Raw genomic sequence first — 26746 nt, forward strand, 5'->3', positions numbered from 1 at the left:
TTCTCCTCCCAGCACTGCTGCTTGCTCGCACTTGTAAGCAAGCAGGGTTTTTTTGTTCGGGAGTTTTCCAGAACCTGCAGCTGGATGTTGGCACACCAAGCACCAAGCTGGGAAGCCGGGGCCAGGCGCTAACAGCAGCAACTGCCCCAAGCCCTGCAGCTTTCCCAAGCAGCTTCTCCCGCTGCCAGAGGGACCCGGCGTCCGTAAGGCCTCATGCTCTGCCCGTGCCCTCCAGAACCGGATTCCAAGGACGCCCATCCCTAGGCGGGAAGGGGGGCCCGGCTGGGGGCTGCAGCCGTCGGGAGTGAAGCCGGGTGCCCGCAGAGCCTCGGCACCGATCGGCGCATGCAGAGCTCGTGTGGGGCTGCCCCGGGGCATGCACTCTGCGGCCACGTTGCTGCACAAAGCCCGATGCAAATGAGCCCCTTTTGCAGCTCCGGCAGTGCCCAAGGGGTGGATGTTTTTTCCTTAATTCATTTTTTTCTTTCTTTTTTTGGCATGAGTTTGAACTTTCTGCGCTTGGGCGCGCTTCTTCAGGCAGGGAAGGGAATGGAAATCGAAACCGGTGGTGATGAACAGAAAGGAAACTGGGCGGCCTTTCCCCTGCCGGAAGCCCTTTTTAAGCAGGGCAGCCCCGCTCCCCTCCCGGCCGCGGCCTCGCGGGTCGGACACTCGCGCTGCCTCCCCGGCTCCATCGTCTCCCGGAGGCCGGGAGCGGACGGCCGCGCCGCTGCAGAACGAGCCGGTTCCGGCCCCGCGGACCTTGGCCCGGTGAGCGACCGCGGGCTAGAGCGGGGCGAGCGCGCGGCCCCGTGCGGGCGGCTCGGCGCGCGGGAGCGGAGCAAGGTGGCTTTGTGGGGACCGGTGGGGAAGTTCCTGCTTTATTAGCGCCCTGAGGAGCAGGGCTGGGGTGCAAACTTTGCACCCCGATAGCTTGGGGCGCATGGGGAGCCTGGCTGGGTGCGGGGCTTGCAGCCTGATAAAGCAGGGTGCGGGGCTGGGGTGCGAAGTTGGTGTGTGGATGCGTGGGGCGCGGGGATGGGGCATGCAGGGGTGGGTGCAGACTTTGCACCCTGATATTCAGGGAGTCGGGCTGGGGTGCAGGTCTTGCACCCTGATAAACCAGGGTGCAGGGCTGGGGTGCAAAATCCGTGTCTTTAACTGGGGTGCAGGGAGCAGAGGTGGAGGGTGCAGGGAGCCGGGCGGGGGGCAAACTCTGCACCCCGGCACCCGGGGGGCCACCCGGGCCTCAGTACCTGCATGGGGGACAGAGCGGGGGCTCCGGCTTCGCCCCCTTCTCGCTGGGGCTCCGGGCGGGGGGGAACCGGGTCCCCGGGCTGCGGGGGGGGCTGTTGCGGCGCGAACCTCCCACGCGGCTGAAGCGGCCCCGCAGCGGGACCCGATACCGGGGTGAGGGGCGCGGGGCTGGGCGGGAAACCGCCCCCCCTCCCCCCGGTGCCGCCACCGGCTCCTCCCGCCCCCCCTCCCCCCTCCCCCGGTGGCGCGGGGGGGGCGGGGCCTCCGTGATGCAATTTCCGCGAAGTGCGGCCGCCGTTTGAACGCGGGAGGGCCCCGAACCGAAACCGGCGGCGGCAGCGCGGTACGGGGGGTGCAGGGGCCGGGGGTGCTCCGGGTGCCGCGAGGACGCGGGATGCTCCGTGCCCGGGGGTGCTCCGGGTGCGGGGTACTGCAAGGATGCGGGATGCTCCGTGTCCAGGGGTGCAGGGGGTGCCCTGGGATGCGGCAGGGACCGGGGGCTGCAGGAGTGCGGGATGCTCCTGGATTGCAGAGTGCCCGGGGGTGCTGCGGGGACCAGGTGCTGCAGGTGTGCAGAGTGTCCTGGGGTGCCGCAAGTTTGCAGGGTGCTCTGAGGTTGCAGGGTGCCCTGGGGTGCTGTGGGATACCGAGTGTTGCAAGGATGCGGGGTGCCCTGGGGTGCTGTGAGTTATAGGGTGCTGAGGGGGGATGCAGGGTGCTGCAGGGCTACCCTGGGGTGCTGCAGGGACTGGGAGCTGCAGGTGTACGGGATGCCCCAGGGGTGCCCCGGGATATGAGGTGCTGCAAGAATGCGGAGTGCTCTCCGCAGCTGCAGGGTGCCCTGGGGTGCTGCGAGGGTGCAGGGGGTCCTGGCATGTTGCAAGTTTGCAGGGTGCCCTGGGGTGCTGCAAGTTTGCAGAGTGCTTCAAGGTTGCAGGGTGCCCTGGGGTGCTGTGAGGGTGCAGGGTGCCCTAGGGTGCTGCAGGGGTACAAGGTGCTTCCTGGGAGTGCAGGGGGTGCCCTGTGTTGCTGCAGGGCGCCGGCACGTCGGCAGGTTTTAGGTGCCAACTGCGTGCAGGGTGCACGGCCCACACGCTCCCTGGGCCATGTGGCGCAGAGAGGTGCTTGGGGCATAGGGCACCCAGGGGTGCAGCAGGGTCTGCGGGGCTGCGGGGTGCAGGGGCTGCGCTCGGGGGCTCTCTGCACACTTATGCTCCGGTGCAGACATGCGATAGTGGCGGCTGCTGGTGCCGGGGGCTCCGCGTGGATGTGTCCCGGCGTGCCGGGCGCTGCACGCAGGGAAGCGCGTTCCTGCCGGCTCTGGCAGCGGCTTCGCGGCTGTTTCTTCCCTCTGCAAAGCGGCCGGACCATGTCCGCTCCCTGGGCCCTGTACCGGCTGCCAGGATGGCTCTTCCAGGCGGGAGTGTGTCGCCTCGTCCAAAGAGCCCGGGGCGAGCAGGGAGGGAGCTGCTGAAGCTGGGAGACATCCGAGGGAGCCGGCGGGGAAAGGAGCAGCAGGGAGCGGTGGGCGCGATGCAGCGCTCGCCTCCTCTTGCAAAACCCTCCCTGTTGCAGCCCGGCGCCCCGGTCCCGCCATGGGCCGGTCGGAGATGCTCGTGGCTTGCGCCGCTGCTCCGAGCGCGGCAGCGCAAGGCGGAGCCCCCTCGCGTGGCTGGGCCGTTCCTGGGCCGCTGGCCGGGCTTGCTGGCCTGGGCGGCCAGCGCGCTCCCTTGCGCAAGCTCACGTCAATAATTAATCAGGGCTGGAGCAGCCGCGAGGCCGGTGTCCTGCCCCGGCTCCCTGGGGTGCAGGGAAGGCTTCGCCGTGGCCGGGGGGTGGCAGCAGGTCCGAGAGTCCCCGATGGGTAAAGCAGCCCGTGAGGGGCAGGGATCCAGCCCAGGGGAGCCCGAGCCTCTGCAGCGAGCGCCAAGCTGCTGGTTTGATGAACGGCTGCTGTTTGCAAGAGACTCCTCTTGCCCGGCACGTGGGTGCCAGGAGCTTTGAACGCCAGGCCTTGCTTTGGGACTTCTGCAAAGAATGAGCGTTTTCCTTCTTTCCCTTTCTCTCCTGATACGAGATGTTTCATGGGTGTTTGTGGGGAGAACTGCTGATCCAGGGCGATTTTAAGAGTTTTACAGTTCCCCTTCCTGTTGGTTCCTACCTGCAGACCTGGGCAGAGAGTCTGTGCTGGGAGCTTCCTCCAACTCCAATAGTTTCTTAGACAAAGTAATATCACGTTTGACCCTCGAAGGCCAAAAATTCCTCCTAGGTGGCTTCAGCTTGGCGCGTCCTCCCATGGGCATGAGATTAGCACTGGCCAGGCCGTCCTGTTCTGCCTTGAGTGATGCCCTCCAACCCCACGGCCGCGCGGCTGCGGCTGCTCTGCTGCGACACCCGCTTGCGCTTGGCACGCTGGACATGAACATCGGCTCCTTGCTAGGTGCATTGAGCTGAGGACCTGTTTCCACCCTCTCTGTTTTGTACAGTGGGGTAGTTTGGAGCTCTCACCGGTGACTTCGTTTGCACCGTGCCAGATGCTGCACAAATCCTAAACGGAGGAGTCTTTCCCTCTAGGGAAGGACCAGGGATCCTAGGGGAAGAGTCCTCCAAAGGAAGGAAGGGGAAACTCTGCTATTGGAGGGAAAATGAGTTTTTTTTCCCAGCCGCAGGTGCTGGAGAAGCACGAGCGCCTCTTGGGCAGCCCTGGGGCACAGGCTCCTCGCCCCTGCCGGCTGCAAAGCCGAGTGCGGCCTCGGCGCTTGGCCGCTGCCCATGCAGGATTCCTGGACCCGGGCGCAGGGCGTCGCTCCTGGCCGCGCTCCAAGGGGGCAGCCCGAGCCCCGCGCGTCCCCTCCCGCGCGCTGGGTGCCAGTGCCCGGGCTGGCGGCGCGACCGCAGCGCGCCAGGCACGCGGAAACGGGGAGCGGGGCCGGCTCCGGGAGCCAGGCGCTCCGTTTGCAACCTGCCTGCGTTGCCTGGGCAAGGCTGGAAACAAAAACCCTCCTGGGACGCGGTGGCGGTTACTGCGTTTTGCCCTACGGAGCAGCTTGGAAAGGGAACCCTCGTCCTCCTTCCCTGTGCCGGCTCTTCCCACCACCTGCCCCCGGGATGTCCCCAGCTGGCCCCTGGTTTCAGCGGGATGAGCGCGGTGGCCCTCTTTGAGCAAGCCGGGCCCCATGGAGACGGTGCCGCGGTTGCCGGCCGCTGTGCCCGAGGGAGCGCTCGGCCGCGTTGCCAAGAGCTCCGCTCGCGCCGCGCTGCCCTCCTGCTCCGCGGGAGCCTCGCGGTGTTTCCTCCCTGCGCCGTGAATCCAGCGGCTCCTGCGCACGAGCAGCTCGTCCCCGTGCTGCGGGAGCCACGGTGCTTGTCCCACCGTCTCCTTTTCCCATCCCGCCTTCCTGGGAGCCGCGCTTGGGCATGGAGCGTTTCTCTTGGAGCAGCTGCTGTGGTTCCCAAGGGCCGGGGGGTTCTGACCGCTTTCGCAGCCCTGCAAAAACACAAAGGCTGCCCCTCTGCTGTGTCCTTCAGCTCTCCTGCAGCTCACGGCTTGTTGCAGGGCTTGGTTAATACAGGGCTCGAATTTCAGTGTCTCCAGCAGAGATACAAATCTCCGTGCTTGGAGCACCAGGGGGATGGCCCGAACCTGCCACCCTTGCTGTCCCCAAAGGGTATCCACATCCTGTGCAATGTGCTGGGCAGCTGCTGGTGGCACAAATGCTCTTTTTCTGCCTTGAGTAGCCCCCCGTGGCTAACCCGTCCCCTTGTACCCAGTGCTCGGCCAGCAGCCAGGCATCGCTGCCTTCCTTTGCACTTGTAGCTTCGCAGCCAGCAGCTCCGTAGCAGCTAAGGCGCTGAATTTAGGAGCGCGTGACACTGTGCGGGTGACACTGCGTATACAGGACCGGGTCTGAGCGATGCGCGGAGCCCGGCGGAGGGGACGGCCGCGGCCGGCGCGTCCTCCCCTTGCAAGGGCTGTCGGCAGGGCTGGCTGCTGGGCTGTGAGTAAACAGGCAGGGATGAGTCAGGGATGAGTTAGCGCTCGCTCCGGAGACCTGCAGGCACGGCACCGCGAACTGGATCTGCGGAGAGGGAAGGCAGCGCTGCCGGGCGCGCGGCGGCCTGCTCCGACGGAAGGCAGCGGTGCTGCACGGAGCCGGGATTTCTGCCAGGCCCTGGGAGATAACGAGCGCCGCGGATGCGCGGCCGGCCCGGCGCGCTGCGGGGAGTAGGTGGCCTCTCCTTGGCTTGGTGGTGAAGGGGGACACGGGGACACGGAGCAGGCAGTTCCCGACCTGCGCCCTGCCCTGGGGCCGCTGCCTGCGGGATATTCCAGCTCGGTGCTTTGCTACCCCGGCTGCATCCGCAGCCTCCACTGGAGCAGCGGCTCCTGCATCCAGCCGACTGGCCCACAGGTGGGCAAGCAGCTGCTGAGTGGAATGAAGGAAAAATCCCTTTGCCAGGGATGCTCCCGGGCCTGGTTGTGCAGGAAGCTGCTTGCAAAATGCTCCCGACCTGTCGTAGCCCTGTGTTCGCGCTCGGAGCTCTCGGGCCAGCTGCAGCGGGTCCACTGAAGAGGCAAGGGCCGAACCGCTGCCCCTGTGTGCCCATCGGTGCCCGCATGGGAGCACCAAGGGAACTGGCCTGTTGTTAATCCTGATGATTTCCGCCTGCCGTGGGGCGGAGGGGCTGCTTGGTCTGCGGTTTTCCCCCTGGGACTGCCCCATGGAGTCCCAGGAAGAGGAAGGGCTGGGGACAGAGGGCAAGAAAGGAGCAAGAGGAAGTTGACAGCAGCAAAAAGCGCAGCGGGGAGGGAAGGGGAGAGGAAGCCGGGACACCAGGCCGTGACCCGAGGAGGCCGCTCCGCTCCGCAGCGCGCCCGGGTCAGAGCCGGCCGGGCCACGAGGCCCCTGAGCATCTCGCTGCTGCTCGGGCTCTGCTGCTTTTCCCCCTGCGGCTCCTGGTGCTCGCGGAAGCGGAGGAGCGGGGCCGGGCTGTTTCGGCATCTCCGAGTGCCCGCAGTGAAGGGAGAGACGGATGTTTCCTGCTAACCAGCTCTCTCCTCTTTCCCTTGCCAGGCCCTGCAAGCGTGCGCCCATGGGCGGCAGGGACATAGCCAGCTAGGACGCGTCTGCTCCATGGCGCCTCCGGAGCCTGGCATCGGCCACCTGTAGGAATTCTCTGCGCGGATCCCGCCTGGCCGCCCCCACGATGCCCGTGGCCAACGGGCTCTCGGTGCCGCTGGAGAGCCTGCGGCAGCAGCTGGAGCTGTGCCTGGTGTGCTCCAAGTGCAGCGTGAAGGAGAACGAGATCACCTACCGCCTGAAGGATGTGGAGCACCGCTGCATGCACGAGATCCTCCTGGCGCGGCGCAGGAGCAAGCGGAGCGCGGCGTGGAGGAAGGTGTCGCGGCGGCCCGGCTTCCCCAACCCGGCGCGCTACGCCGTGTGCCGCTACTACGTGCTGGGCTTGGGCTGCAGCAAGCACAAGAGCCTGTGCACGTTCGCCTGGAGCGCCGAGGAGGCCCTGGTGTGGAACTTCGAGCGGGAGCACGAGCTGGAGAGGCGCGCGCTGAAGGCGGCCGTGCTGCGCGCCCAGCTGGCCGCCTGCCCCGGCGCCTGCGAGCCGGCCGAGCCGCGCGGCGCCGCCGCCGACATCCGCAGCGAGTTCGGCGGCTGCTTCCAGGAGATCTGCAAGCGCTGCTTCTACGGGAGCCCGCAGCTCGTCCACGCGGGCGGCCCCGCGCACCCCTGCGAGCGGCACGGCGCCTGGGAGCCGCTGCTCGTGCACGTGGTGTCCGACAGCCGGCGCTGGCGGCAGTACACGGCCGTGCGCGCCTGCCCCGAGTTCGTGCCGGCGCTGGCCTACTGCCGCTACGTGAGCCGGGGCGAGCCGTGCAAGCACAGCCCGCGGCGCTGCAACTACGCGCACAGCGACGTGGAGCTGGCCGTGTGGCGCGCCGAGCGCGAGCGCGGGCTGGCCCGCGCCGAGCTGCTGCCGGCCGCCGCCGAGGGGCCCGCCGAGCGCGCGGCGCCGCTGCCGCCGCCCGCGCTCCACTTCTACTGCCGCGTCTGCCTCGTCACGTTCGGCTCGCAGGAGGCCTTCGAGAGCCACTGCTCCTCGCTGGAGCACACGCAGATGCTCGCGGCCGACGGCACCGTGCAGTGGACGCACCGCGCGCCGCCGCTCGGCCTCACCACCTTCTCGCTGTGCAGCAGGTAGGGATGAGCGCGGAGCTCCGTGCGCTCCCTGCCCATGGGGCCTGCCGCCATCCCGGGACACCGGGGCTGCTCGGCCCCGCTTGGAGCTCCACGGCTTCTCTCCTCGCAGGGTGGACGTGTGCGAGCTCGGCCATGGATGCACCAAGGCCCACTCCGTGGAGGAGCTGGAGGAATGGATCCAGAGGGTGAAGGTTGCCACAAGGAAGAAGAAGCAGGCCTTGAAGGACGGGCTCGTGTCCTACCAGAGCCGCCTCATCGACGAGTACCAGAAGTCCTCCAACGAGGTGTTCATCGTAAGTCCCGGCCGGAGGGTGGGAAGCAGCTTAGTTTTCCGGAGTGGGGTGCTCCGGATCTGGGGGATCTCTGGGGTGGGAACTTGGGGACGGAACCTTGGGGCTCTGTAGTTTGTCCCTCGAACGTCATCCTCATCCCCCTGCTCCTCTTGTGCCTCCTGTAGATGTCTGAGCACGTTGATGGCGTTAGGGCTACATGTGAGCAGCCCTTGCAGGTGCACTCAGAGGACAGGAGGATGAAGTACAGGTGGAAATTCCAAGTTCACTCCCAGGTAAGCTCAGCTCTGTGGAGTTTGTGGAGGCAGCGTGGGGTCGTCACCCAACTTGTCACCCGAGTCCCCCATCTCTTCTCATGCAGTGGGTCCCCAGTGTGTCCCCAGCTGCTCTGAACGTGTCCTGGATGTGGTCAGAAAGAGCAGGATTCAGTCACCTTCCTGCTGGAGTGTCTTGGGTGCTGGGGACAAGGGGCCAGGTCTGGCTGTTTCCTGCCATCTTGTGGGATTTCCCCCCTATGGAAGACTCTCTTATACAGCTGAAATCTGAGTTTTAAACCTTTTAAAATTACTTTTAAAGGTAATTGCTAGGGAATTGTGTGAGGACTGGGTTCCATTCTGGTGAAGTGCAAGAGCTCTGTGCAGGCTCAGCAGGGTGGTCTGCTCCTGGAAATAGGAAACGCTGCTGGGAAGATCTGGGTCCACAGAGGTCTCCCAAAGGAAGCAGCCAGGCAGCGTCACGGTGTCCTCCTGTCTCCTCCCCTGCAGATGCCTCTGAAGCACGTGGCGCTGCTGAGGAGGGAGCCCGGTATCTCCTTCTACCTGTCGGCGGATGGATTTCCGCAGGGCCTGCAGTACCTGCGCGGGGAGCTCGTGGACACGCTGCCCTCCTGCCCCAACACCTCCGTGGTGGAGGTTTGCATGGAGTGCTGCACGCTGGGGGTCTTCGAGCAGTGGGTGGTGTTTGACTTCGACAGCCGCCCCGTCCTCATCCAGAAAATCAAGGCCAGGGTGGGCCGGCGGGAGCTTCCGTGGCAGATCCCGGGCAACAGGGAGAGCAGCCGCCCCGTGGACTTTGAGCAGTGGCACAGTGGTAACCGGGTGGTCATTCCCAGCGTGCTGCGGACCAGCGATGACGTGGATCTGCTGGCCAGATACAAAGCACCGGCTCTTTCCCTGAGCTCCCAGCGCAAGGGCGGTGCAAACGTCCCCATCACCCGTCTCACCTACCGGGACAGGATGCACGACTTCCTCTTCAGGGAGGAAGAAGCCGAGCAGGCTCTCATTGCCAAGTGAGTACCTGCTGGGTGTCCAAATGGGTCCTCCTGGCTGGGCATCGCAGACCCTTTGCTAACGCTGTCCTTGGGGCCATGCAACTCCTGAAGATCTGGTTTCCATCTCTTCTGGGGTGGGTCCTCAAGCACCTTGGGACCTTGCCAGACAAATGGGAAGCTCCAAGAAAGGGGTCTTGCCGCGTAACGATAGGTGGGGAAGGGCTGCGTCTTTGTGGATGCGGTTTAGGTCTCCATCCCGAGGTAGTCAGCAGGCAGCCCCTGGGTGTAAGTGGCCATTGCTCCCCTGCAGTAGGGAGGACAGTTACTGAGGAACTCATCAACCAGTTCTCTGCTTTTAATTCGGATGTTTTCACCTTTCAGGCTTAACCTCCGGGTCTTAATCTTGCTGACCCCGATGCTACAACACCTTTCAATGGGCATGAAGTTTGCCCAGTCTGGTGAGCTGTTTGCCAAAGTGCCTACTCCTTACAACCTTTCACCAGACACAGACGAGGGGTATCTGCTGAACAGGTCCGTGCCCACTGCTTACCTGGCACTTAGCCCACCAGTAAACAATCGAGTTTATGAAGTCAGTGTGGAGAATAAAGCCACGACGGAGAACACCATCTGGCTACAGATACCAAAGAGATGCTGCTCAGAGTTGGACTTCAAGCCAGACACCTCCCATAATGTGGAGATCCAGTTCCAAATCGACCGGCTGCTCTTCCGGCAGTGGCACCATGCTGTTGACCGCCTGTTGGACGAGCGGCTGGTCCTACCTGACGTCGCCGATTGTTCTGTCCCCTATTCTCCCGAGCTACCCCAGAAAGGGAACAGCAAGCAGAAACTAGCCATCTCCTTCATCACGGGCAAAGCCATCAGCAGCCGGCAGATCCCACCTCTTCTGATCTACGGCCCTTTTGGCACGGGGAAGACGTTCACCTTGGCCATGGCCACCATGGAGATCCTCAGGCAGCCCAACACGCGGGTGCTGATCTGCACACACACTAACAGGTGAGCAGGGAGGAGGAGAAGAGACAACCAGAACCAGTGCCTGGTTCCTCTGCTGGGTCAGGGCATGTGTGAGGGGGTAAAGGGAGAGCCAGAGTGCATGAGATGGAGCTAATCTGGCCTTTTCCTAATATATGCATTAATTAATAAAAATTAACTATTTAAATAAATTGTTCTAGCCCTCTTGCTAGAAAGGAGCCTGGCGTGGGTGGAAGTGTTTGTGGAAAGTTAGCATGTTCCTGCTTGATTGAAGATAGAGATGGAAAGATGGTTGATTTCTTCTTTCTGGCACTTGCTGTGTAGCAGAAGGAGTGGAAAACCATCTCCTAGCCTTGTTGTGATGGTGTTATACTGCCCTTGAAAACTGTTTAGCGCTGTGCACGTGCCAATGTTTTGACTTTTCTGGGGAGAGTTTGGGAAAGAGGGAGATGTAGATCTGGTCTGGCTGCTGTTGAATCTGCCTTGAGAGAATCCAGGCCAAGATCGTTAAAATTAGAACAGTTAACGCTGGGAAGAATGTCCATATCCATTCCTGCAGGCTGTTACGGCCTTACTTTTTAATGTATAATAAATGGTAACTTCTAATCTTAGCCGGTCTCAGGCTGTCTGGTTGCCCTGACGCTTGCTCTGTGCCCATCCTGCACCATCCGCCGGGTTTGGGGCGCTGGGAAGGGGAGCTGTCAAGGAGGGCTGAGCTGCACCACGTTTGCACGGCTTCATCCTATGGAGATGCAGGCCCAGATATTTTCCTGGACTCGCTGCATTTTGAGGGTCACCTCCCTGTGAGCATTGCTAGGCACCCCAATGCTCAGTGCTCGTTAGCCTCTGGTACCAATGCATATTTTAAACCATGCTCTCAAAATATGCTTGGAAGTGGTGGTTGTGTAAATGCAGGCTACTTTGCACATATGTGAATACCTCTTTTGAAGAGTGTTGTCAGCTAAAGCTGGGGGTGATTTTGGCACCTTGTTGATGAATGATTAGATAGTACATTGGGGTGAAGGTCTTGTATAAGAACAGCATTTAAATTCTGTGATGTTTTCTCCTGATCTTCCTATCCAGTGCTGCTGACATCTACATCCGGGAGTATTTCCACAACTATGTAACCAAGGGGCGACCATGGGCCGTTCCCTTGAGGATTATATCCACCGACCGTCCCATCAACATGACAGATGCCATCACTCAGATGTACTGCTGCCTTTCTGCGGACCAGCACTCCTTCAGGCACCCCACGAAGGAGGAGATTGACAGGCACCGCATAATTATTACCACCTCTATGCTATCCAAGAACCTGAAGGTGCCTCCAGGTTACTTCACCCACATCATGATCGACGAGGCTGCTCAGATGCTGGAGTGCGAAGCTTTGGTTCCTCTCTCATATGCCACTTTTGAGACTCGCATTGTCCTCGCTGGAGACCACATGCAGATAACCCCAAAGCTGTTCTGTGTTGGAGATGGACAATCTGCTGATCACACCTTGTTAAACCGACTCTTCCAGTTTTACCAGAAGGAGAGGCATGAAGTGGCCATGAAGAGCAGGATCATCTTCAATGAGAATTATCGATCCACCGCAGGCATAATTGAATTTGTCTCCAAGCACTTCTACATTGGCAAAGGCAATGCTATCCAAGCCAGTGGGAACATCCTGCCCCATCCGGAAATCTACCCGCTCATGTTCTGCCATGTGCCAGGCAGAGCTGAAAGGGATATGTCCATGATTTCCTGGCACAACACCTTGGAGATAGCGCAAGTGGTTGAGAAAGTGCAGGAGATATTAGAGAGGTGGCCAGATGAGTGGGGTGCCCCGAACATGAAGAAGATCTGTGTCGTCTCCCATGGGATGCAGGTGTGTAGGGGAATCATGCGTTGCTTAGTGGAAGGGGTATGCACACACACTCTGAACACTCTCTAAATGCTCCTAGGAGATGCTGAGCTCTGTTAATCGTAAACCTCTCTCTCACCTGCTGGCAGAGGTGGAGAATTTGTGAATCTTTCATGCCAGTGGTGTGTTTTTCTAGGCACAATCCATTTAGGTATCATGGAATGGACAATCAGAGCAGAGATGCCTTGTGGTGGGATGGTTTAGTTAAAGATTTCTTGTGGCATCCTCTGAGTAGGTTAACTATAGGTCAGACTGGGAAAGTAGGCCAAAATCAGCACAGGGCATGTAATATGCTCTCAAGTAACTTTCCTGGGGAGCCTGTAGATGAGAAGGACACGTCTGTAGTGCTGAGGGTGCAGCGAGCTTGGAGTTTGGGGAGTGGCAGGGGGACCTAAAACTGCCTTCAGGTTTGTGATTCTCTCTTTCTTACTAGGTTTCTGCAACAAGGCAAGAGCTGAGGAGGAAGCACCTACAAGACGTGATGGTAGAAAACTACGAAAACTTGCCAGGTTTGTGTTCTGTGCAGTGGTTATTGGTGCCTGGAGGCATTTTGAGGTCTCCTGTGCTCCAGGGAGAGCTTTTCCAGTTGTGTCAGCAGACAGGAGGGTCTGTTGCAGATAGAGTCACCATGCAGTGGCAGGGGGAGCAGACACTGCGTCATTAGCCAATGTCCTTCTGGCATCTTAATCTTTATCAACCCTTCCTTTAGCATTTTAGTGAGGAAGATGGAAGAAGTGGCCCTTGGTGTGCACTTCCTCATGGCTAGCGTGATGGTTTCTTCTGGCTGCTTTCTTTGCTGTAGCTGCTTTCCAGCTGCTGGCCACGTCTCATATTTGGATACTCCAGCTTTTTAAAGCTCATCTAGCAAGTGTCCACACATGCATTTCCATGCAAAACATCCCTCTTGATCAGGGCAAAGTGCTCTGAGTGCATGTGATGCTGTTGGGCAGAGCGCCCTAACCCTCCCCACTGCTCTCCCACTGCTCCAGGTGCTGGCAGCAAGCTGCTGTGGCCCACGTTGGTTAGGAGTGAGCGTGTAGAGCACCTTAGCTGATTTCCATCCTTTTCTGGTTGGTACCAGTAATTCTTTGATTTCATCCCTTTGCTTAGTGAATAGGGTTTCACACTGAATTAAATCTCTACCCAACTGTCAACGTGTTAAAATTTATGGATGTTACTTTGTAGGAGGGTGAAAACCCTGAAAGTGGGAACTGATCAGTTATAACCCTGGCTTGTACTCACCCCGGTAGAAAAGCACTTGCTTAAAGCATCCCAGAGACTTCGGCGTGTGAATCATGTGAAGTCCCCAGTGCCAGTGGGGGAGGCTCGTAATAAAAATGGATTGAAACCAAGATGTCCTGTGGGTACCAACTGCAGCGTGAACTGCAGAACAGCTAGCTAAAGGAGTTCACCACACTTGATGATGAGAGAGGGATGGGCTTGTTTTTGTCTTCAAGGACTTAGTTTATGACTCATACATGCTTTTTATTTATTTATTTATTTTTACTGTACAGCTGGGACGTCTCATGGTGAGAGTAACTGACCGCTGGGGTGTGTTTCTGGTCTCCACACCCTTTCCTCCCGGTCTCTTTTCAGCCCTGCAGTCACTAGGGTGCTCGGGCTGTTTGTTATTTGTAGTGCAATCAGCCAGCAGAGCTGTCCTGGAAGGATTTGTGAATGGCCACTGCTCTTGTTCCTGCAAAATCCTCATTTCCCCCAGGAATTTGGGGTCCACAGAAGACTCCCCTTGTTTGTGAAGGGTGGATAGCAGGGGATGCTGGTGGCACTGTGAGCGCAGCATGGGCCCACGAGCGCTCGCTGCTGCCCTAGTCGGCTGTCCTGTCTCTTTCTGCATGCTTCTGTCCTCTGCCTGGTGCTCGCACAGCAGTGTCCCCATGGTGTCTGTCCTCGCTTACCCAGGAAAGTTCTTGTGATCCCCGAGACCTGCTTTCTATAGACCAAGCAACTTCTGGGACTCGGGCAAATGAGGTTATAGCAACTTGCAGCTGCCAGCGCGGCTGCAACCATGTAATGCAGGGTAGGTGTGCAGAGACATACGGCAGCCAGACAGGGTCTTCCCCTTGGGATCCCGTGACTGACTTGTCCCTTGTCCCCTCCCATGCAGGGCGGGAGTTTCGGGTCATCATCATCAGCACGGTCCACACCAGCGAGAGCCTGCGCGTCTCTGCCTCCCACCACCTGGAGTTCTTCAACGAAGCCAGAGTGCTGAACACCATCATGACGAGGGCTCAGTCGCTGGTGGTTGCGGTGGGAGATGCTGTGGCCTTGTGTTCCCATGGCCAGTGCAGCAAGGTGTGGAAGCACTTCATCCAGGAGTGCATCGAGAAGGGAAGCGTGACTCCGGAGAACCTGACGATGGCACAGATCAAACAGGCTGTGTATGACAAGGAGAGCTGGCGCAGGAGGAGCCCCGAGGGGGATGAGGAGGACAGTGACAGCGATTCCTGGAGCTCTGAGGCTGACAGCATAAATCCCGATGATCCAATTCTCCAGGAGCTCTTAGATGAGAGCAAGAATGTCCTGGTGACAGTGTCTGAAGAAGGGCTGCTGAACGTGAAGTCTGAGGTTTCAAACCAGCGGGACGATAGGCAGGAATATGTCAACTTTTCCTCTCGGATGATGCAGGAGTATCTCCACATGCACCCCAAAATGTACAAGAGGTGCGAGTTGATCAAAGAGGGGTTTGACAGAGCCTCTGCCTTCACCCTCAATGACTTCCCCGCTATGAGCATTCAGATCAAAGGCAGAGTTCACTGCGGGACGGCCTTCACCGGGGATGAAGTGCTGGTGGAGATCCTGCAGAGCAGCACGGCTGACAGCGGCGGCCTCCGCCCGCAAGGGAAGGTCGTGGGCATCTTGAAGCGTGCGGAGAGAGACCGGACCTTTATCTGCATGATGGATGAATTTGATCCCCGGGTGATGATACCCATTGATCGCACTGTCACCAAAATATTTGTCCCAGGGCTGAAGGAAAAGCCAAATGTCATTCCCATCCGCAGGCTTGTCAATGGGAAGTACAGAGTGGTGAGCTGTGAGAAGATCGGCCAGACGACAAGGAGATGCCAGCTCTTCTGCGTGCAGATTATCTCCTGGCGAGAAGGGTTTTACTACCCTTTGGGGATAATAACTGAGATTCTGCACATTGCATTGACATTGGAAGAAGGCCTAAAGGTCCTCGACATGGAGTATGGTTTGGAAAATAAATATCCATCTGCTGTTACCAGGGAATTAGCCAAACACACCTCCAGCAGACCCAACCTCCTCAAGGAAAACCTGAGGGACTGTCGGAGTTATCTGACCTTCACTGTTGACCCCCAAGGGGCTAAGGATTTAGATGATGCTGTCAGTGTTAGGAATCTTGGAAAGCATTATGAGATTGGGATCCACATTGCAGATGTGGCTGCCATCATTCCCAAAGGCAGTGCCTTGGACACGGAAGCAAAGAAACGGGGTGCCACTTACTACGCTCCCAAACGGGAACCGCTGTGCATGTTCCCACCCCGAATTAGCCAGGAAATCTGTAGCCTCCTGCCCCAGGAAGAGCGCCGGGTGATCTCGTTGTTTGTCACCATAGAAAAGCAGACCGATAGGGTGACAAAGGGAAACATCGCTGTGTGCGTGATCCGCTCCGACCGGCAGCTGTCCTACGAAGAGGCAGAGCTCCTCATTAAGAACCACTACAAAGGAGGTTCGGATAACCTTTGCTTTGATACCCTGGAGGACTGCTTAGCCGTGGCTTATCACTTCTCCAGGGCCCACAGAAAGTCTCGTCTGCGGGAGGACTGTTTCTATGATCAGCTGGATGAGGAAAGCTCCCCAGGGAGCAGAGGTTCCCATCAGATGATAGAGGAGTTCATGATTATGTTCAATACTTTTGTGGCTGAGTTCCTAACCAACCAGGAGGACACCAGAAGTGTCACTCCTCTCCGGTGTCAGAGCGAGCCAAACCTTCAACAGGTAGCGCTCATGAGAAGCAAGTACAGCCACATAATCCCTCTGTCCATCCATCTCTCACACCATCTGCAAGAGGTGCCTCCCAGGCAAGTTTCATTGAAAGGTTTGAAGTTCAGCCTCCTGGCCCCACTTTGGGAGCACCTGCAATCAGCTGCTCATGCCGGCGATTTGCACAAGATGCTGGACCTCATCGTCACTGACGACATCCACCCCAAGCTGGCCCCTGTGGCGCTGGAGTTCAGGAGGCTGCTTGGCCGCTCCTATTTCTGCCGCTCCAACTCCGCTCCCCAGTCAAAAGCAGGCCATTACTCCTTGCATGTTGACTCGTACACGTGGGCTTCCTCTCCCATCCGCCGATACATGGACGTGGTGCTCCAGCGGCACCTTCATTCCGTGCTCTGCAAGAAGCCCATTGCCTATTCTGTGGAGGACATTGAGTTTCTCTGTCACGACTTCAACAGGAAGAATTCCCGGGCGGTGATGTATGAGAAGAGGGCCCACTCTCTGCAGATGGCCACTCAGCTGAAGTTGCAGGTCCTGCAGAAGGTTGCCTTTGTAGTGGATATTGAAGGGATGAGCAAGCACTTTAAGGCCTTGTTTCCGCTGAACAAAGAGACTCTTCCTGATCCTCAGTTAATTAACTACAGGGCTCTTCAGCTAGTAGAGCAGCCTGCGTTCAACAAGGAGCAGAACAGCATGAGGCTACTGTGGAAGAGGAGGGTGTATTCTGTGGAGCAGAAGAAGGAGCACGGCCTGAAGGAGGGACCTCTCTACGACCAAAGTATCACCCTCTTCGATGCCGAAGTTTGGCAAGATATGCTCTTGGCCATCAGAAGTGAGCACTATGAGAAGGTGGCTCCCCTCCTTCGGAAGGGTGAGGATCACCGCAAGCGGCGGGTGGGGTGGATAAGGAAAAGCTCGTGCTTGCACTACGTGGAGCTGTCCCTGGAGCTGCAAGCCGGCGATGCTCTGCAGTTCCAGCTCACCACGGACGTTTACCGGGGGTTCCTGGTGCCCTTCGTGCAGCTGTGGTCTGTGACGCCGGGTTTTGACATCTGTCTGCAGCACACGGAGAAGCCCATCGATTGCTTCTCCGAGTACGCTATTCAGCCGTCCAAAGAGAAGTACAAAAGCGCAGTGGAGTATAACAAAGTGTGGATGCCAATGAGCGCCATGGAATCCGCTTCGTGTGCAGTGGCCGAAAATGACTCCATCATCCTCCATGATGTCAAAATAACCTGGGCAAAGCAAAGGACAAGCAAGGGGCAGCTGCAAGGGACCTTCTTGCTAACCAAAAGCTTTTTGAAAGACTGCTGCATTGAAGTGGACTTCAACCACTGTTACCTGTGCGTTCGCTTAAGTGGGCTGGACCTTGGGGGCTTTCAGAGCGATGAGGAGTGTCTCAGCCATGACCTCCAGAACCTGACTTTGTTTCACAAGGACAGGTCAGAGAGCAAGCTTGTGGTTGATCCAAGTACGTACACCTGGGTGGCTCATGGGCTCACAGAAGAGAGCAGTGACGATGAGAAATCGGACCGCAGTGGTGTGAGGACTTTCAATTTTTACATCCACCATATGTCTATGGAAAATATTCCCATGGAAATCTCACTGGATTCTGCCAGGTTCACAGTGGAGCTCATTCCAAAGATGTTGCCAGATGTGTAAGTGTACTTTAGCATTCGTTCTGCAATTGACCTTTTGGTCCAAACAGAACAACAGCTTCACATGAGTCTTCTTTGCTAAACCAAATGAGTTCTGCTCCTTGGTGTGGCTGTTCCTCTGAAAATATGTCTTTGTTCAGCTTCAACTGGCCGTGCTCTTGGGACATTGCATTCCACGGGGGTTGCTGCATTTGATTTCCCTGTACATCTTCATGCTCTTTTGGATGGCCTTGAGAATGGGGTTTAGGAGGAAGGGGAAGGTGCCATGCTGAAGTTGCACAGGACATCTGTTTTTATGCTAGTGAATTGCTGTAATATGAGTCATAAAAGGCAGTGTGAAACACTGGCTCTCAGGGTTTGTTTGTCAGGCAGGTATTCCCCGATTTCCCTTTCTTTTCCTTCATTTTCCTTTGTTGTTACTGTGAAGCGTGATCTGCTATTAGAGCTGATATCTATTTTACCTTTCTTTGTACTCAGTATGGACCGATAATTGCATCTTAATTGCCGTAGCTTTCCTCAGGCCAGTGTGTGTTTCCCTTTGTGTCTTGAATTTTAGAGAAAAAATGGAAACTAATTCAATAAAATGGAGTTGGGACACAAGCTGTACTCCTCGCTCACAGCATGTTTGCAGGTGCAGCTCTTCAGACAATTGACAGATAGTCACAGATACGAAGCAGCAGAATAAGACTCATATGCAAATTGTTTTAAGCTCTTTGGGGAGGGATTTAATGCAAGAGCAAACCAGAGAGAGAATAAATAAAACAGCTGCATGAAGCTGTGTTATATTCTTCAAATTTTTATGCCGCATTTCATTCATTTTTTTCCTATTCTTCAGACGGAAAGAAAATGCAATTTGGAAGCTCAAGTATGCCTCTGACCTTGCTAAAAGCATTGCTCTAAACCACGATCCTCCTAAAAAAGGTAGGAATAAATATTTTTCTTTTTCTTTTTTCTCTTATGCTATGGCTACTTGCTTCTGGCCAGGTAGGTGCCCTGGCCATTTCTGCGGGTCATTGGCATAGGCCCATGAGGCCTGCACGGCACACACACCTCCTCTTTAGCTAGGAAGTTCCCCTGGCAAGGGCTGGAAAGGTAACGCTGCCAGGGTAAAGGGAAAGTAGGTGCAGGTTGCCACGCTGGAGCATGATGCAGGGGATGTTTTAATCCCCTGGACCCACAGAGAAGGTTCCTGGGCAGAACTTGTTGGCATGAGACAAAGATTGCGCCTGAGAGGTCTTGTAGTTGGGGCCTGATTGTTTGGTACCCGCTGCATCCTTCCATTGAACTGTCCGAGGGCTCCCTTCAGTAACGTTCCTTAAATTTCCTTTCTTATCCTTTTACCATAACAGTGATAACATCCAGATTCTTGAAGCAAAAAGCCTTTGATCTCCCCGGGAGTCGAAAGAAGCTCAACCAGAGTCAGAACCAGGCAATACTAAATGCTTTAAAGAAATCCTTCACGCTCATCCAAGGGCCGCCAGGTAAGGATGAGGGGAGGGTGCATGTCCATGTCATTTCTTGTTAAAGCAGATTAGAACTAGTCTGTTGCTCCTTTGGAAGGAGGATGGGATAACACTGATTTCCTTGAGACCCTTGATGAGAGAGGGGAAGGCAACTGTTTGAGGCTTTCTCCTGGATTCTAGAATCTCAAGGTTGATCATTTGGATGTTGAACTAGGCCAAGCGGGTAGTTATTAGTGTCTCCTTAACCTTTTTTCTTAGGCACAGGAAAAACCGTTGTTGGAAGTCACATTGTCTACTGGTTCCATGAGCTGAACCAGGATACCATTGAGAAGGAGAAACCACAACACTTGGATGAAGAGGACAAAGCCAACAAGTATATCTTGTACTGTGGGCCATCCAACAAGTCTGTTGACGTTGTTGCTGGTAATTATTTGTTCTAAGCCGCTAAAGGAGCTTATAGCAGGGAGAACAAGTGCCTGTGGTTAGGAAGCTGAGAGGCAGGGGTGGCAAAAAGCTTCACCTGCTGCTGAGAGCAGACCCTTTGCTGAAGGGTGAGGACTGCTGAGGTTGGGGTCGATGAGCAGGCAGTGGGGAGGAAGGGTTGGTGTGTGGTGAGCACTGGGTCTCGAGCAGAGCGCAGGGTTTGTGGCATCATCTGAACAGACCTGTTCTCCTTTCCCAGGGATGCTGATGAAGATGAAGGAGCTGAGGCCATTGAGGGTTTATGGTGAGGCAATCGAGACACTGGAATTCCCGTACCCAGGGAGCAACCGGCACTTGTCCCGGAAAGCCTTGCGGGATGCAAAACCGAAGCAGGAGCTCAGGTAGGAGAGTCCTGGTCCGGTTGATGGTGCCAGACCGGCGTTGGTACAGGGAGCCCAAGGCTGATGGGTCTTTGAAATGGTCTCATCCCAGTGACTTCCATCAGGAAGCAGCAGGCCTGTGGCTCAGAACATAACCAGCTCTTCTGGTGACCCTCCCATTATTAGACAGTTTTGTACTTAATTTTTTATAAGAAAGTATATATTCTAACATAGCACTTGGTCGCAGAACCCAGAGTGTTGAAAACATCCTACATGTTTTCATCTTTCTTTTAAACAGCTCTAAAAATCTCTTCATTACTGCTTGTAGCTGTTTTAAGAAAAAGAGGATGTTACGTTTTGTACCCTCGACTAAGTGTAAGGCCTATCAAGATGGAAATATCTGGCTGTGATTTTTTTTAGCTAAGCTAGTTTTTCCACATAGACAGGGGTTGTGTGCCTCAGTGTAGAGGAGGTAATTTGGGTCTGTGTGTGGAAAGTATGTCAAGTAAAAGAAAAAAAAATTGACTCTCTATTCAGTGAAATAATCCTGCATCATCGAATCCGACGGCCAGGCAACCGTTTTTGGAAGGAGATCTGTGATTTTGATGAACGAGTGAGGAGAGGAGATGAGATATCGGAAGAAGAGATAAAAAAGTGAGTATAAAGAGACCCTGGTGAGAGATGGCTCTTTATGGCTATATACCACCACTAAAGAAGTGCTGCCTAAAGCAGCAGAGGACAACAGTCTTCCTCCCCTGATGAGAACTAGTTTGGGCTCTAGTTTCTAGGCCTCAGCTAATAGAATCTGGTAGAGCTCCATGAAAGTGGTGGGATTTCTGGTTCATTCCAGCCTGGCTCCCGCACTAGAAACCTGTAGGTGTTTCCCATGTGCGTGACCTGCTGTCTTTGCGCTGCCCATCAGGTACAAAAATACATTGTCAGCTGCACGTGGATACGAACTAGCGCGTCATGACGTGATCCTGTGCACGTGCTCTGCTGCATCTGCCCCTTGCTTGGAGAAGCTGAACGTTAAGCAGATCCTCATAGATGAGTGTGCCATGTCCACGGAGCCCGAGACGCTCATCCCCTTGGTCAGCCATAAGTTTGCTGAAAAGGTGAGTGCCTTCCAAAGATGCATCTCTGGGGCAGCTGCTCAGAGCTCATGAGTCTACACTCACATTCCACCCCTCAATGTCCTGCTCTTCCAAGTTTAGACCATGTTTTAAGGTTTAGATTGTGTTTTAAGGTTGTTACTGATAGTACCTAATGGTGTATCAGTGCTCTGGTCTTCAGGCAGTCATTTCCTCCAAGGTACAGCTCCATTAACCATGAAGTCTTGAAGCACACACAGTATGGAAGTAGACTTTCTAGAAGCACAACTTAGATGTTAGCTGTTCATATGATTGCAAGTCTTAGGACTCTGCTTTATATAGGCCTGAAAGCCACGGCAGAGAGCTACTGCCTATACTTGGCTCTTTGCTATATGTCAGCTCAGCAACCTGTCTCTCAGTTACACCCATACTTCTCCCCTAAATTTGCTCTTGGCTTTCTATAGGGAAAAAAAATGGTAGCATGGATGTAGTTTTGGTGCTTCTTTACCGGGTGAGCATCACAGCCCCTGGAAGGTGCTGACCCGGGTACAAATTATCCACATGGCAAGAAGTGTAGAGGAGATCTTGGTAAACTCTTGCTACGTGAGAGCTTTCTCCTATCAGATGAGAATTAGGCTGCACGTTATCTGGGTCAGGTTGATCTTCTTTGTTTGTACAATGCCTAGCATGGTCCCTGATCAAGGCTGCTGCAACCATAATATAAGGAGCAACGAATGCCTGAGTGGGAATAGCCAAAGAGCTGCCTGCCTTCACCTGTGCCACTGCTTCCAGGACTGAGGAATCCACTCTCTATTCCAGGTTGTTTTGCTTGGAGATCATAAACAACTGCGTCCCGTGGTCAACAACGATGTCTGCAAGAGTCTTGGCATGGAGATGTCTCTCTTTGAGCGCTACCGGAATCAGGCTTGGATGCTGGACACGCAGTACCGCATGGTGAGGCTTTTCTTATGTGTCCTTTTTCCATCCCAGTAAATGTTGCCCTCAGGACTTGTCTCAAGCCACTGAGGACCATATTGTCCCTGTGCACTTTCCCTTCCTGGGGCAATGAGCCTGTCCATCGTGCACAGGGCAAGGTAGAGCACAGCTGCATTCGGGAAAGCCTGCCCAAAAAGCAGCTGAGGGTGGGCAAGTTCTGTGTGTTTTTTGGTCATCTCAGTTTCTCCCCTTTTTTCTGCCAGCACAAAGACATTTGCAAGTTCCCATCCCAGGAGTTTTACGAGAGGAACCTAAAAACGTCCCCTTCGGTCTCCCGTGAAAACAGCGTCTTCTGCCACCGAGACAACAAGTGCTGCCCGATCATCTTTGGGCACATAGAGGGGAAGGAGCAGAGCCTCATGATCTCAACTGAAGAGGGAAACGAGAACTCCAAAGCTAACCCAGAAGAAGTGGAACAGGCGGTAAGCAAAGGCCAGGAGAAGAATCTTGGTGTAGCCACCCATGTCCTTTGGCCCTTTGGGGGGTGTTGTGGGTGCCGGCTGCTGTTCCCCGGTCAGCAGGACTTGTGTGTCCCCAGGTGAGGCTGGCGAAGCAGCTGACGCTAGATGGCACCATCCGGCCGGAGAGCATCGCCATCCTGAGCCCCTACAGCGCCCAGGTGTTCGAGATCAACAAGCGCCTCTTGAAGGAGGGCGTCCGCGGCGTGACCGTGTGCACCATCATGAAGAGTCAAGGTGAGGCCCGCGGGAGAGGGAAGGGTCAGTCCTCTGCCCTGCCGCCTTCCTGGGGATTAAAGCAATTTATCGCAAACGCAAGAAAATGTGGTGCCAGGGACATCTCAGCCAGGCAGGAGGCGTCGCCGGGCCGGATTTCCAGGTGATTTGTGGTCATAATGAATCCCTTGGGAGTCTTTGGAATGCCCAGGCAGGGAGAGAGTGATGAAAATAGGGAGGTAGCTTCAGTATGAAGGACATCATAAGGGGGTATTAGAGAACTGCCATAATAATGTATAGAGCAATAAGCTGGAGTCAAATAACCTCCAAGGCTGGAGAAACTTGAACGGTGGCTTGCCGTTTTGTGGATGCTTGTGGCGGAGAAATGAGTGCCTTGTGATGGCCTCCCACGCTTCTGAAACACCTTTTCCATTCCTCCTTTTTAGGAAGTGAGTGGAGGTACGTGATCATGTCGACCGTACGCTCCTGTCCCCGATCAGAGGTTGATTTAAAACCCACAAAAAGCTGGCAGAAGAAGTTCCTGGGATTTGTTACCGATCCAAACCAGGTTAACGTCGGCATCACCCGAGCTCAGGAAGGACTCTGCATTATAGGTGGGTAACGGGGGTAGCAAACGTGGCAGCACTAAAAGAGGAGCTGTGCAATTATCCAGCACCGTGAGGCTATAATTGCTAGCCAAAAATCTCTGATCCAGCTCTGATGGAGTCATATTAGCCTTTTCTGGCCACTAACCCCCTGTCCCCTTGTATCACCAGGAAACCGTTACCTCCTGGAATGCAACCCTCTGTGGAAGAGACTGCTTCAGCATTACATAAAGCACAACTCCTATACCACAGCCCGAGCTATTTATGTCAAGAAGATTTCAGCCGTCCGCCGATAAGAATGGATTATACCTCGATGAGCTCGTCCCTGCGCGAACGTGCTACGTGTGCCTTGCGGAACGATGCGCTCTTCCCCTGCTCAAACATTGAGCAAAATGCACTAAGGGAGCCCAGACCTGTCCTTGCGCGTCGACAGCCCCAGCTTCAGTGTGTGCTTTGGGTTTCCATTCTGTTTTTTTTTGTCAGTGAGACTTTGGACAGGACCTTTCAGCTCTAGCAAACCAAAAAGCAATGGGAATGGATGGATGGGCTTGTGACTTTATTGGTGATGTTGATATTTTTTTAATTGTGAGATGCTCAGCGGAGCCACCATCCCATCTCTGTGCAGCTGTGCTTTGGGGACCAAATCCACATTCCACTCATCAAAAGCTGAATGACTGCACCCAACTGATCTGCAAGGCAAGCTGTGATTTGCCATACAGGACCAAAGCTTCTGAGTTTTACCGCTCATTTTAAAACCAAGGCCAGGGAATTTTAAAGGCTGCTTATTTCTCAAAGCAGAAAAACTTTTTATTTTTTTTAATGAAGGAAGAAAGCAAGAGGAAAAACATGTAATGATCTTTAGACAAAATGGTGTAAATATTACAAGCCAAGGCCAAGTTGATTTTGTAAATAGATCTGCTTATTCTTTGTACAAAAGAAGTTATCCTCGCCATATAACATTAATGAAAACTGGGAACTGCTCCTAGCAGGAAACTTTGAAATTTCTAAGTGTATTTTAAACTGTTCCGGGGTTTATTTGAATTTTTCTCTTCCTGTAAGAGACCTTTTCTTACCCCCTATTTTTTTAAAGCTGCTTCTAATTTATTAACTTTTAACTTGGTGAACTTTGTCTCACAGTTGGTGGCCTGAGCTTTTAAGAGCAGTGTTGGAAACTTGATAATCATGTATCACGACATATATGTATAATGTGTTTTTTATTTTAAGTAACCAAACTGCTGTGAACTGGAAGTTGTGATTCCCTCGAGAAGGCTGCGTTTGCCCTTCGCTTCCAGCTGATCCGGATGGACAGCAGTGAAGTGGTGCCCTCTCCTGAATCACGGAGCTGCTGTTTGCAGCGTGGGTGTTTCGGGGAAGCGCCTTTTAGCTCGTTCCAGTTCTGAATGTATGAAGTGCCTGCCTCAGCTCTCCCCGAGACCAAATGTGTGACTGTCTCTGGATGTTCACGTGGGATCGAGCCAAAATGCAATCACAGCTTTTTTCTTTTTTCCCCTCTTTTTTATGTTTGCACCAAATGTATGTTGTGCTGGGGCAAGAATCATCCCTGGCATAAATGATGGTCCTCGTGACTTGGCGGTGTAATGGCAGGGATGAATTTGGTCCTGTGTTTGCACTAGAAATGCAGCAGGGCTCTCTTCCCAACGTGAAGGAATGTGCAATAAGAAAGCGCTGTGTCTGGGTAAGTCCATTAGTCATCCTGTGTCCCTTTTCATGCTCTGATTGTGTGTTGAACTCGGGAACCTATGGAGAAAACTTGTTCCACTCTTCCTTATTTTAAGCTGCCTGCCTGCACCTCTACATTTGGTGGATTTGGTCTGTACGCCAGAGACTACCCAGGCTTGCTGTTATATTTCTGAAGCAAAATAACTAGCGCATAGCTTGAAATTCCACTTGGAACAAAAGCCTGCAGGCAGAACCTCTGCTGGGTCCAAAGATGCTCCATAGAAGCTAGTAAGATGCAAAGTAAGTCAAATGTTCCTTGTTCCTCCCTGAAGCCATCGCTGAATCTTAAGGATTTCACACCAGCCTTATTTTTTAAAATAGTACTGCAATTCCAAAATAAGCTTGTATAAGAATCATTTTGTGGACTGCTGGAGTGCAGTGATCCCAGAGGCGGGGTGGAGAATGCAGAAGGTGCGGACATCCTTCACGTCAATATTCCTGCAGTCAGCAGATACCGCACGCGTGCTGCTCCCTTTAGAACCAGTGGGACCCATTTTCCTCATCTGATATAAATGAAGAGCCAGTCCCTCCCTCGTTGGTCCTGCTGTTATTTCCTCCCATCTTACACAAATGAGGAGACTCGCCTGGGGGTTGGCGGCTCAGTCCGATACCCGTGCCTGGAGGTTGGCCGTGTGTTTGTAGGAACCAAGAACAGAGCTCCCTTCCCTTTGCCCGGGGAAGGGAAAGCCGGGAATGAGACACTTTGCCACTTTTGCAAGACAATACATGGATTTTTGTCTCTGAAGATGCATTTTGTAACTCGTGTTTAGGAAACACTCCCCTAAACCCCAAAAGCAGCAGTGACAGCCCCGGGCCTGGGCTGTTTGTGCTGGGCGCAGGTAATGGCAGAGTTGGTCTTGTAGCTGCAAGAGTCAGGGCTAGCAGAAAGTGCAATTAACTGAACATTTTATAGACTGTTAATGATGCCTGAATAGTGTGGTATGGATATCGTGGTCCCTTCTTTATCATAGGATGATAGAAGTTAATGCTGAAAAAAAAAAAGTTCAAAGCAGTCTGGTTTCATTTGCACACAGCTTTGAATTTACTTTTTGAAATATTTTTATTTGAGAGCAAATATTTGTGAAATAATGGTTTATTTTATTTGCTTTATTAAAAACAAAGCAAAGCCCACCAAAACAACGAAAAGATCCTTTGGTCATTCCAGTAGGAAATCACCGGCCACAAGCTGCACAAGTGCTGCGACCACCCTGCTCCGGCTTGTGGTGACATTACAGACACACAGAACTAGCAAAAGCCTTTGGCTTCGGGTGGCATGGGAGAAGCCCGAGGAATGTTTTTGGAGGATTTAGACAGATCTGGGTAGGATGATCAATTTATTGCAATAAATTGTTTTTTAAATAGAAATGAAATGTTAAGTGTCATGAAGTGTAAATTAAGGGACTTGGAATGTGGCAGGTTTTTATCTTTTGTATGTATGTCTGTGACTGGCAGCAGACCTCAAACTGCGTTTTGGATACAAATATTTTTACCTGCTTCTAGTGTTTGTAAGAATGAACCTCAACATTCCTTTTTGATATTTAAGCCATAATTGTAAAAAATGATTTGAATTTATTTAAATAATAAAACGTATTGCTAAAAGATCTGTTTATGTGACAGTGCCTACTAGTGTCTGTGTGGATACCACTGTGTTTGGACCGAACTAAACGGTAAAAAAGAAAATGAGCATTAGCTGCAATATGTGATGTAGAAAATATTTGTCTTCTAGATGCTGCTGTGGACATATTGCCTGTGTTTGCTTGGTGTGTGTGTGTGGCGGGGCTCTTTTTGAGGAAACTTCTTGCACTGCAGA

At 54.5% G+C, this 26746-nt stretch overlaps 1 protein-coding gene across 1 annotated transcript; it reads left to right on the plus strand.

The window, feature by feature from the left end:
* Window positions 1–6398: 6398 nt before the first annotated feature.
* On the plus strand, window positions 6399–23492 carry HELZ2 (helicase with zinc finger 2). The gene is made up of 19 exons (XM_088523558.1): window positions 6399–7472; window positions 7585–7768; window positions 7933–8040; window positions 8530–9053; window positions 9417–10049; window positions 11109–11892; window positions 12362–12437; window positions 14054–17564; window positions 18400–18485; window positions 18914–19045; window positions 19286–19450; window positions 19710–19851; window positions 20368–20484; window positions 20753–20945; window positions 21741–21875; window positions 22121–22339; window positions 22456–22612; window positions 23038–23205; window positions 23368–23492. Exons 1-19 carry the CDS (start codon window positions 6466–6468, stop codon window positions 23490–23492), a joined length of 8466 nt encoding a protein of 2821 aa, XP_088379684.1. The 5' UTR covers window positions 6399–6465.
* Window positions 23493–26746: the final 3254 nt, after the last annotated feature.

Source organism: Tinamus guttatus, unplaced genomic scaffold, assembly GCF_059628265.1.
Source record: "Tinamus guttatus ecotype Peru unplaced genomic scaffold, ASM5962826v1 Tinamus_guttatus_pri_ptg000194l, whole genome shotgun sequence".
Taxonomy (NCBI): Eukaryota; Metazoa; Chordata; class Aves; order Tinamiformes; family Tinamidae; genus Tinamus; species Tinamus guttatus.

Excerpts from the sequence above, each read along its gene's own strand:
- HELZ2 (XM_088523558.1), top strand. The coding sequence starts at position 6,466 with ATGCCCGTGGCCAACGGGCTCTCGGTGCCGCTGGAGAGCCTGCGGCAG. Across the intron at positions 20,946-21,740 it reads GCCATAAGTTTGCTGAAAAG|GTTGTTTTGCTTGGAGATCA; the intron begins GTGAGTGCCTTC and ends TCTCTATTCCAG. Across the intron at positions 21,876-22,120 it reads TGGACACGCAGTACCGCATG|CACAAAGACATTTGCAAGTT; the intron begins GTGAGGCTTTTC and ends TTTTTCTGCCAG.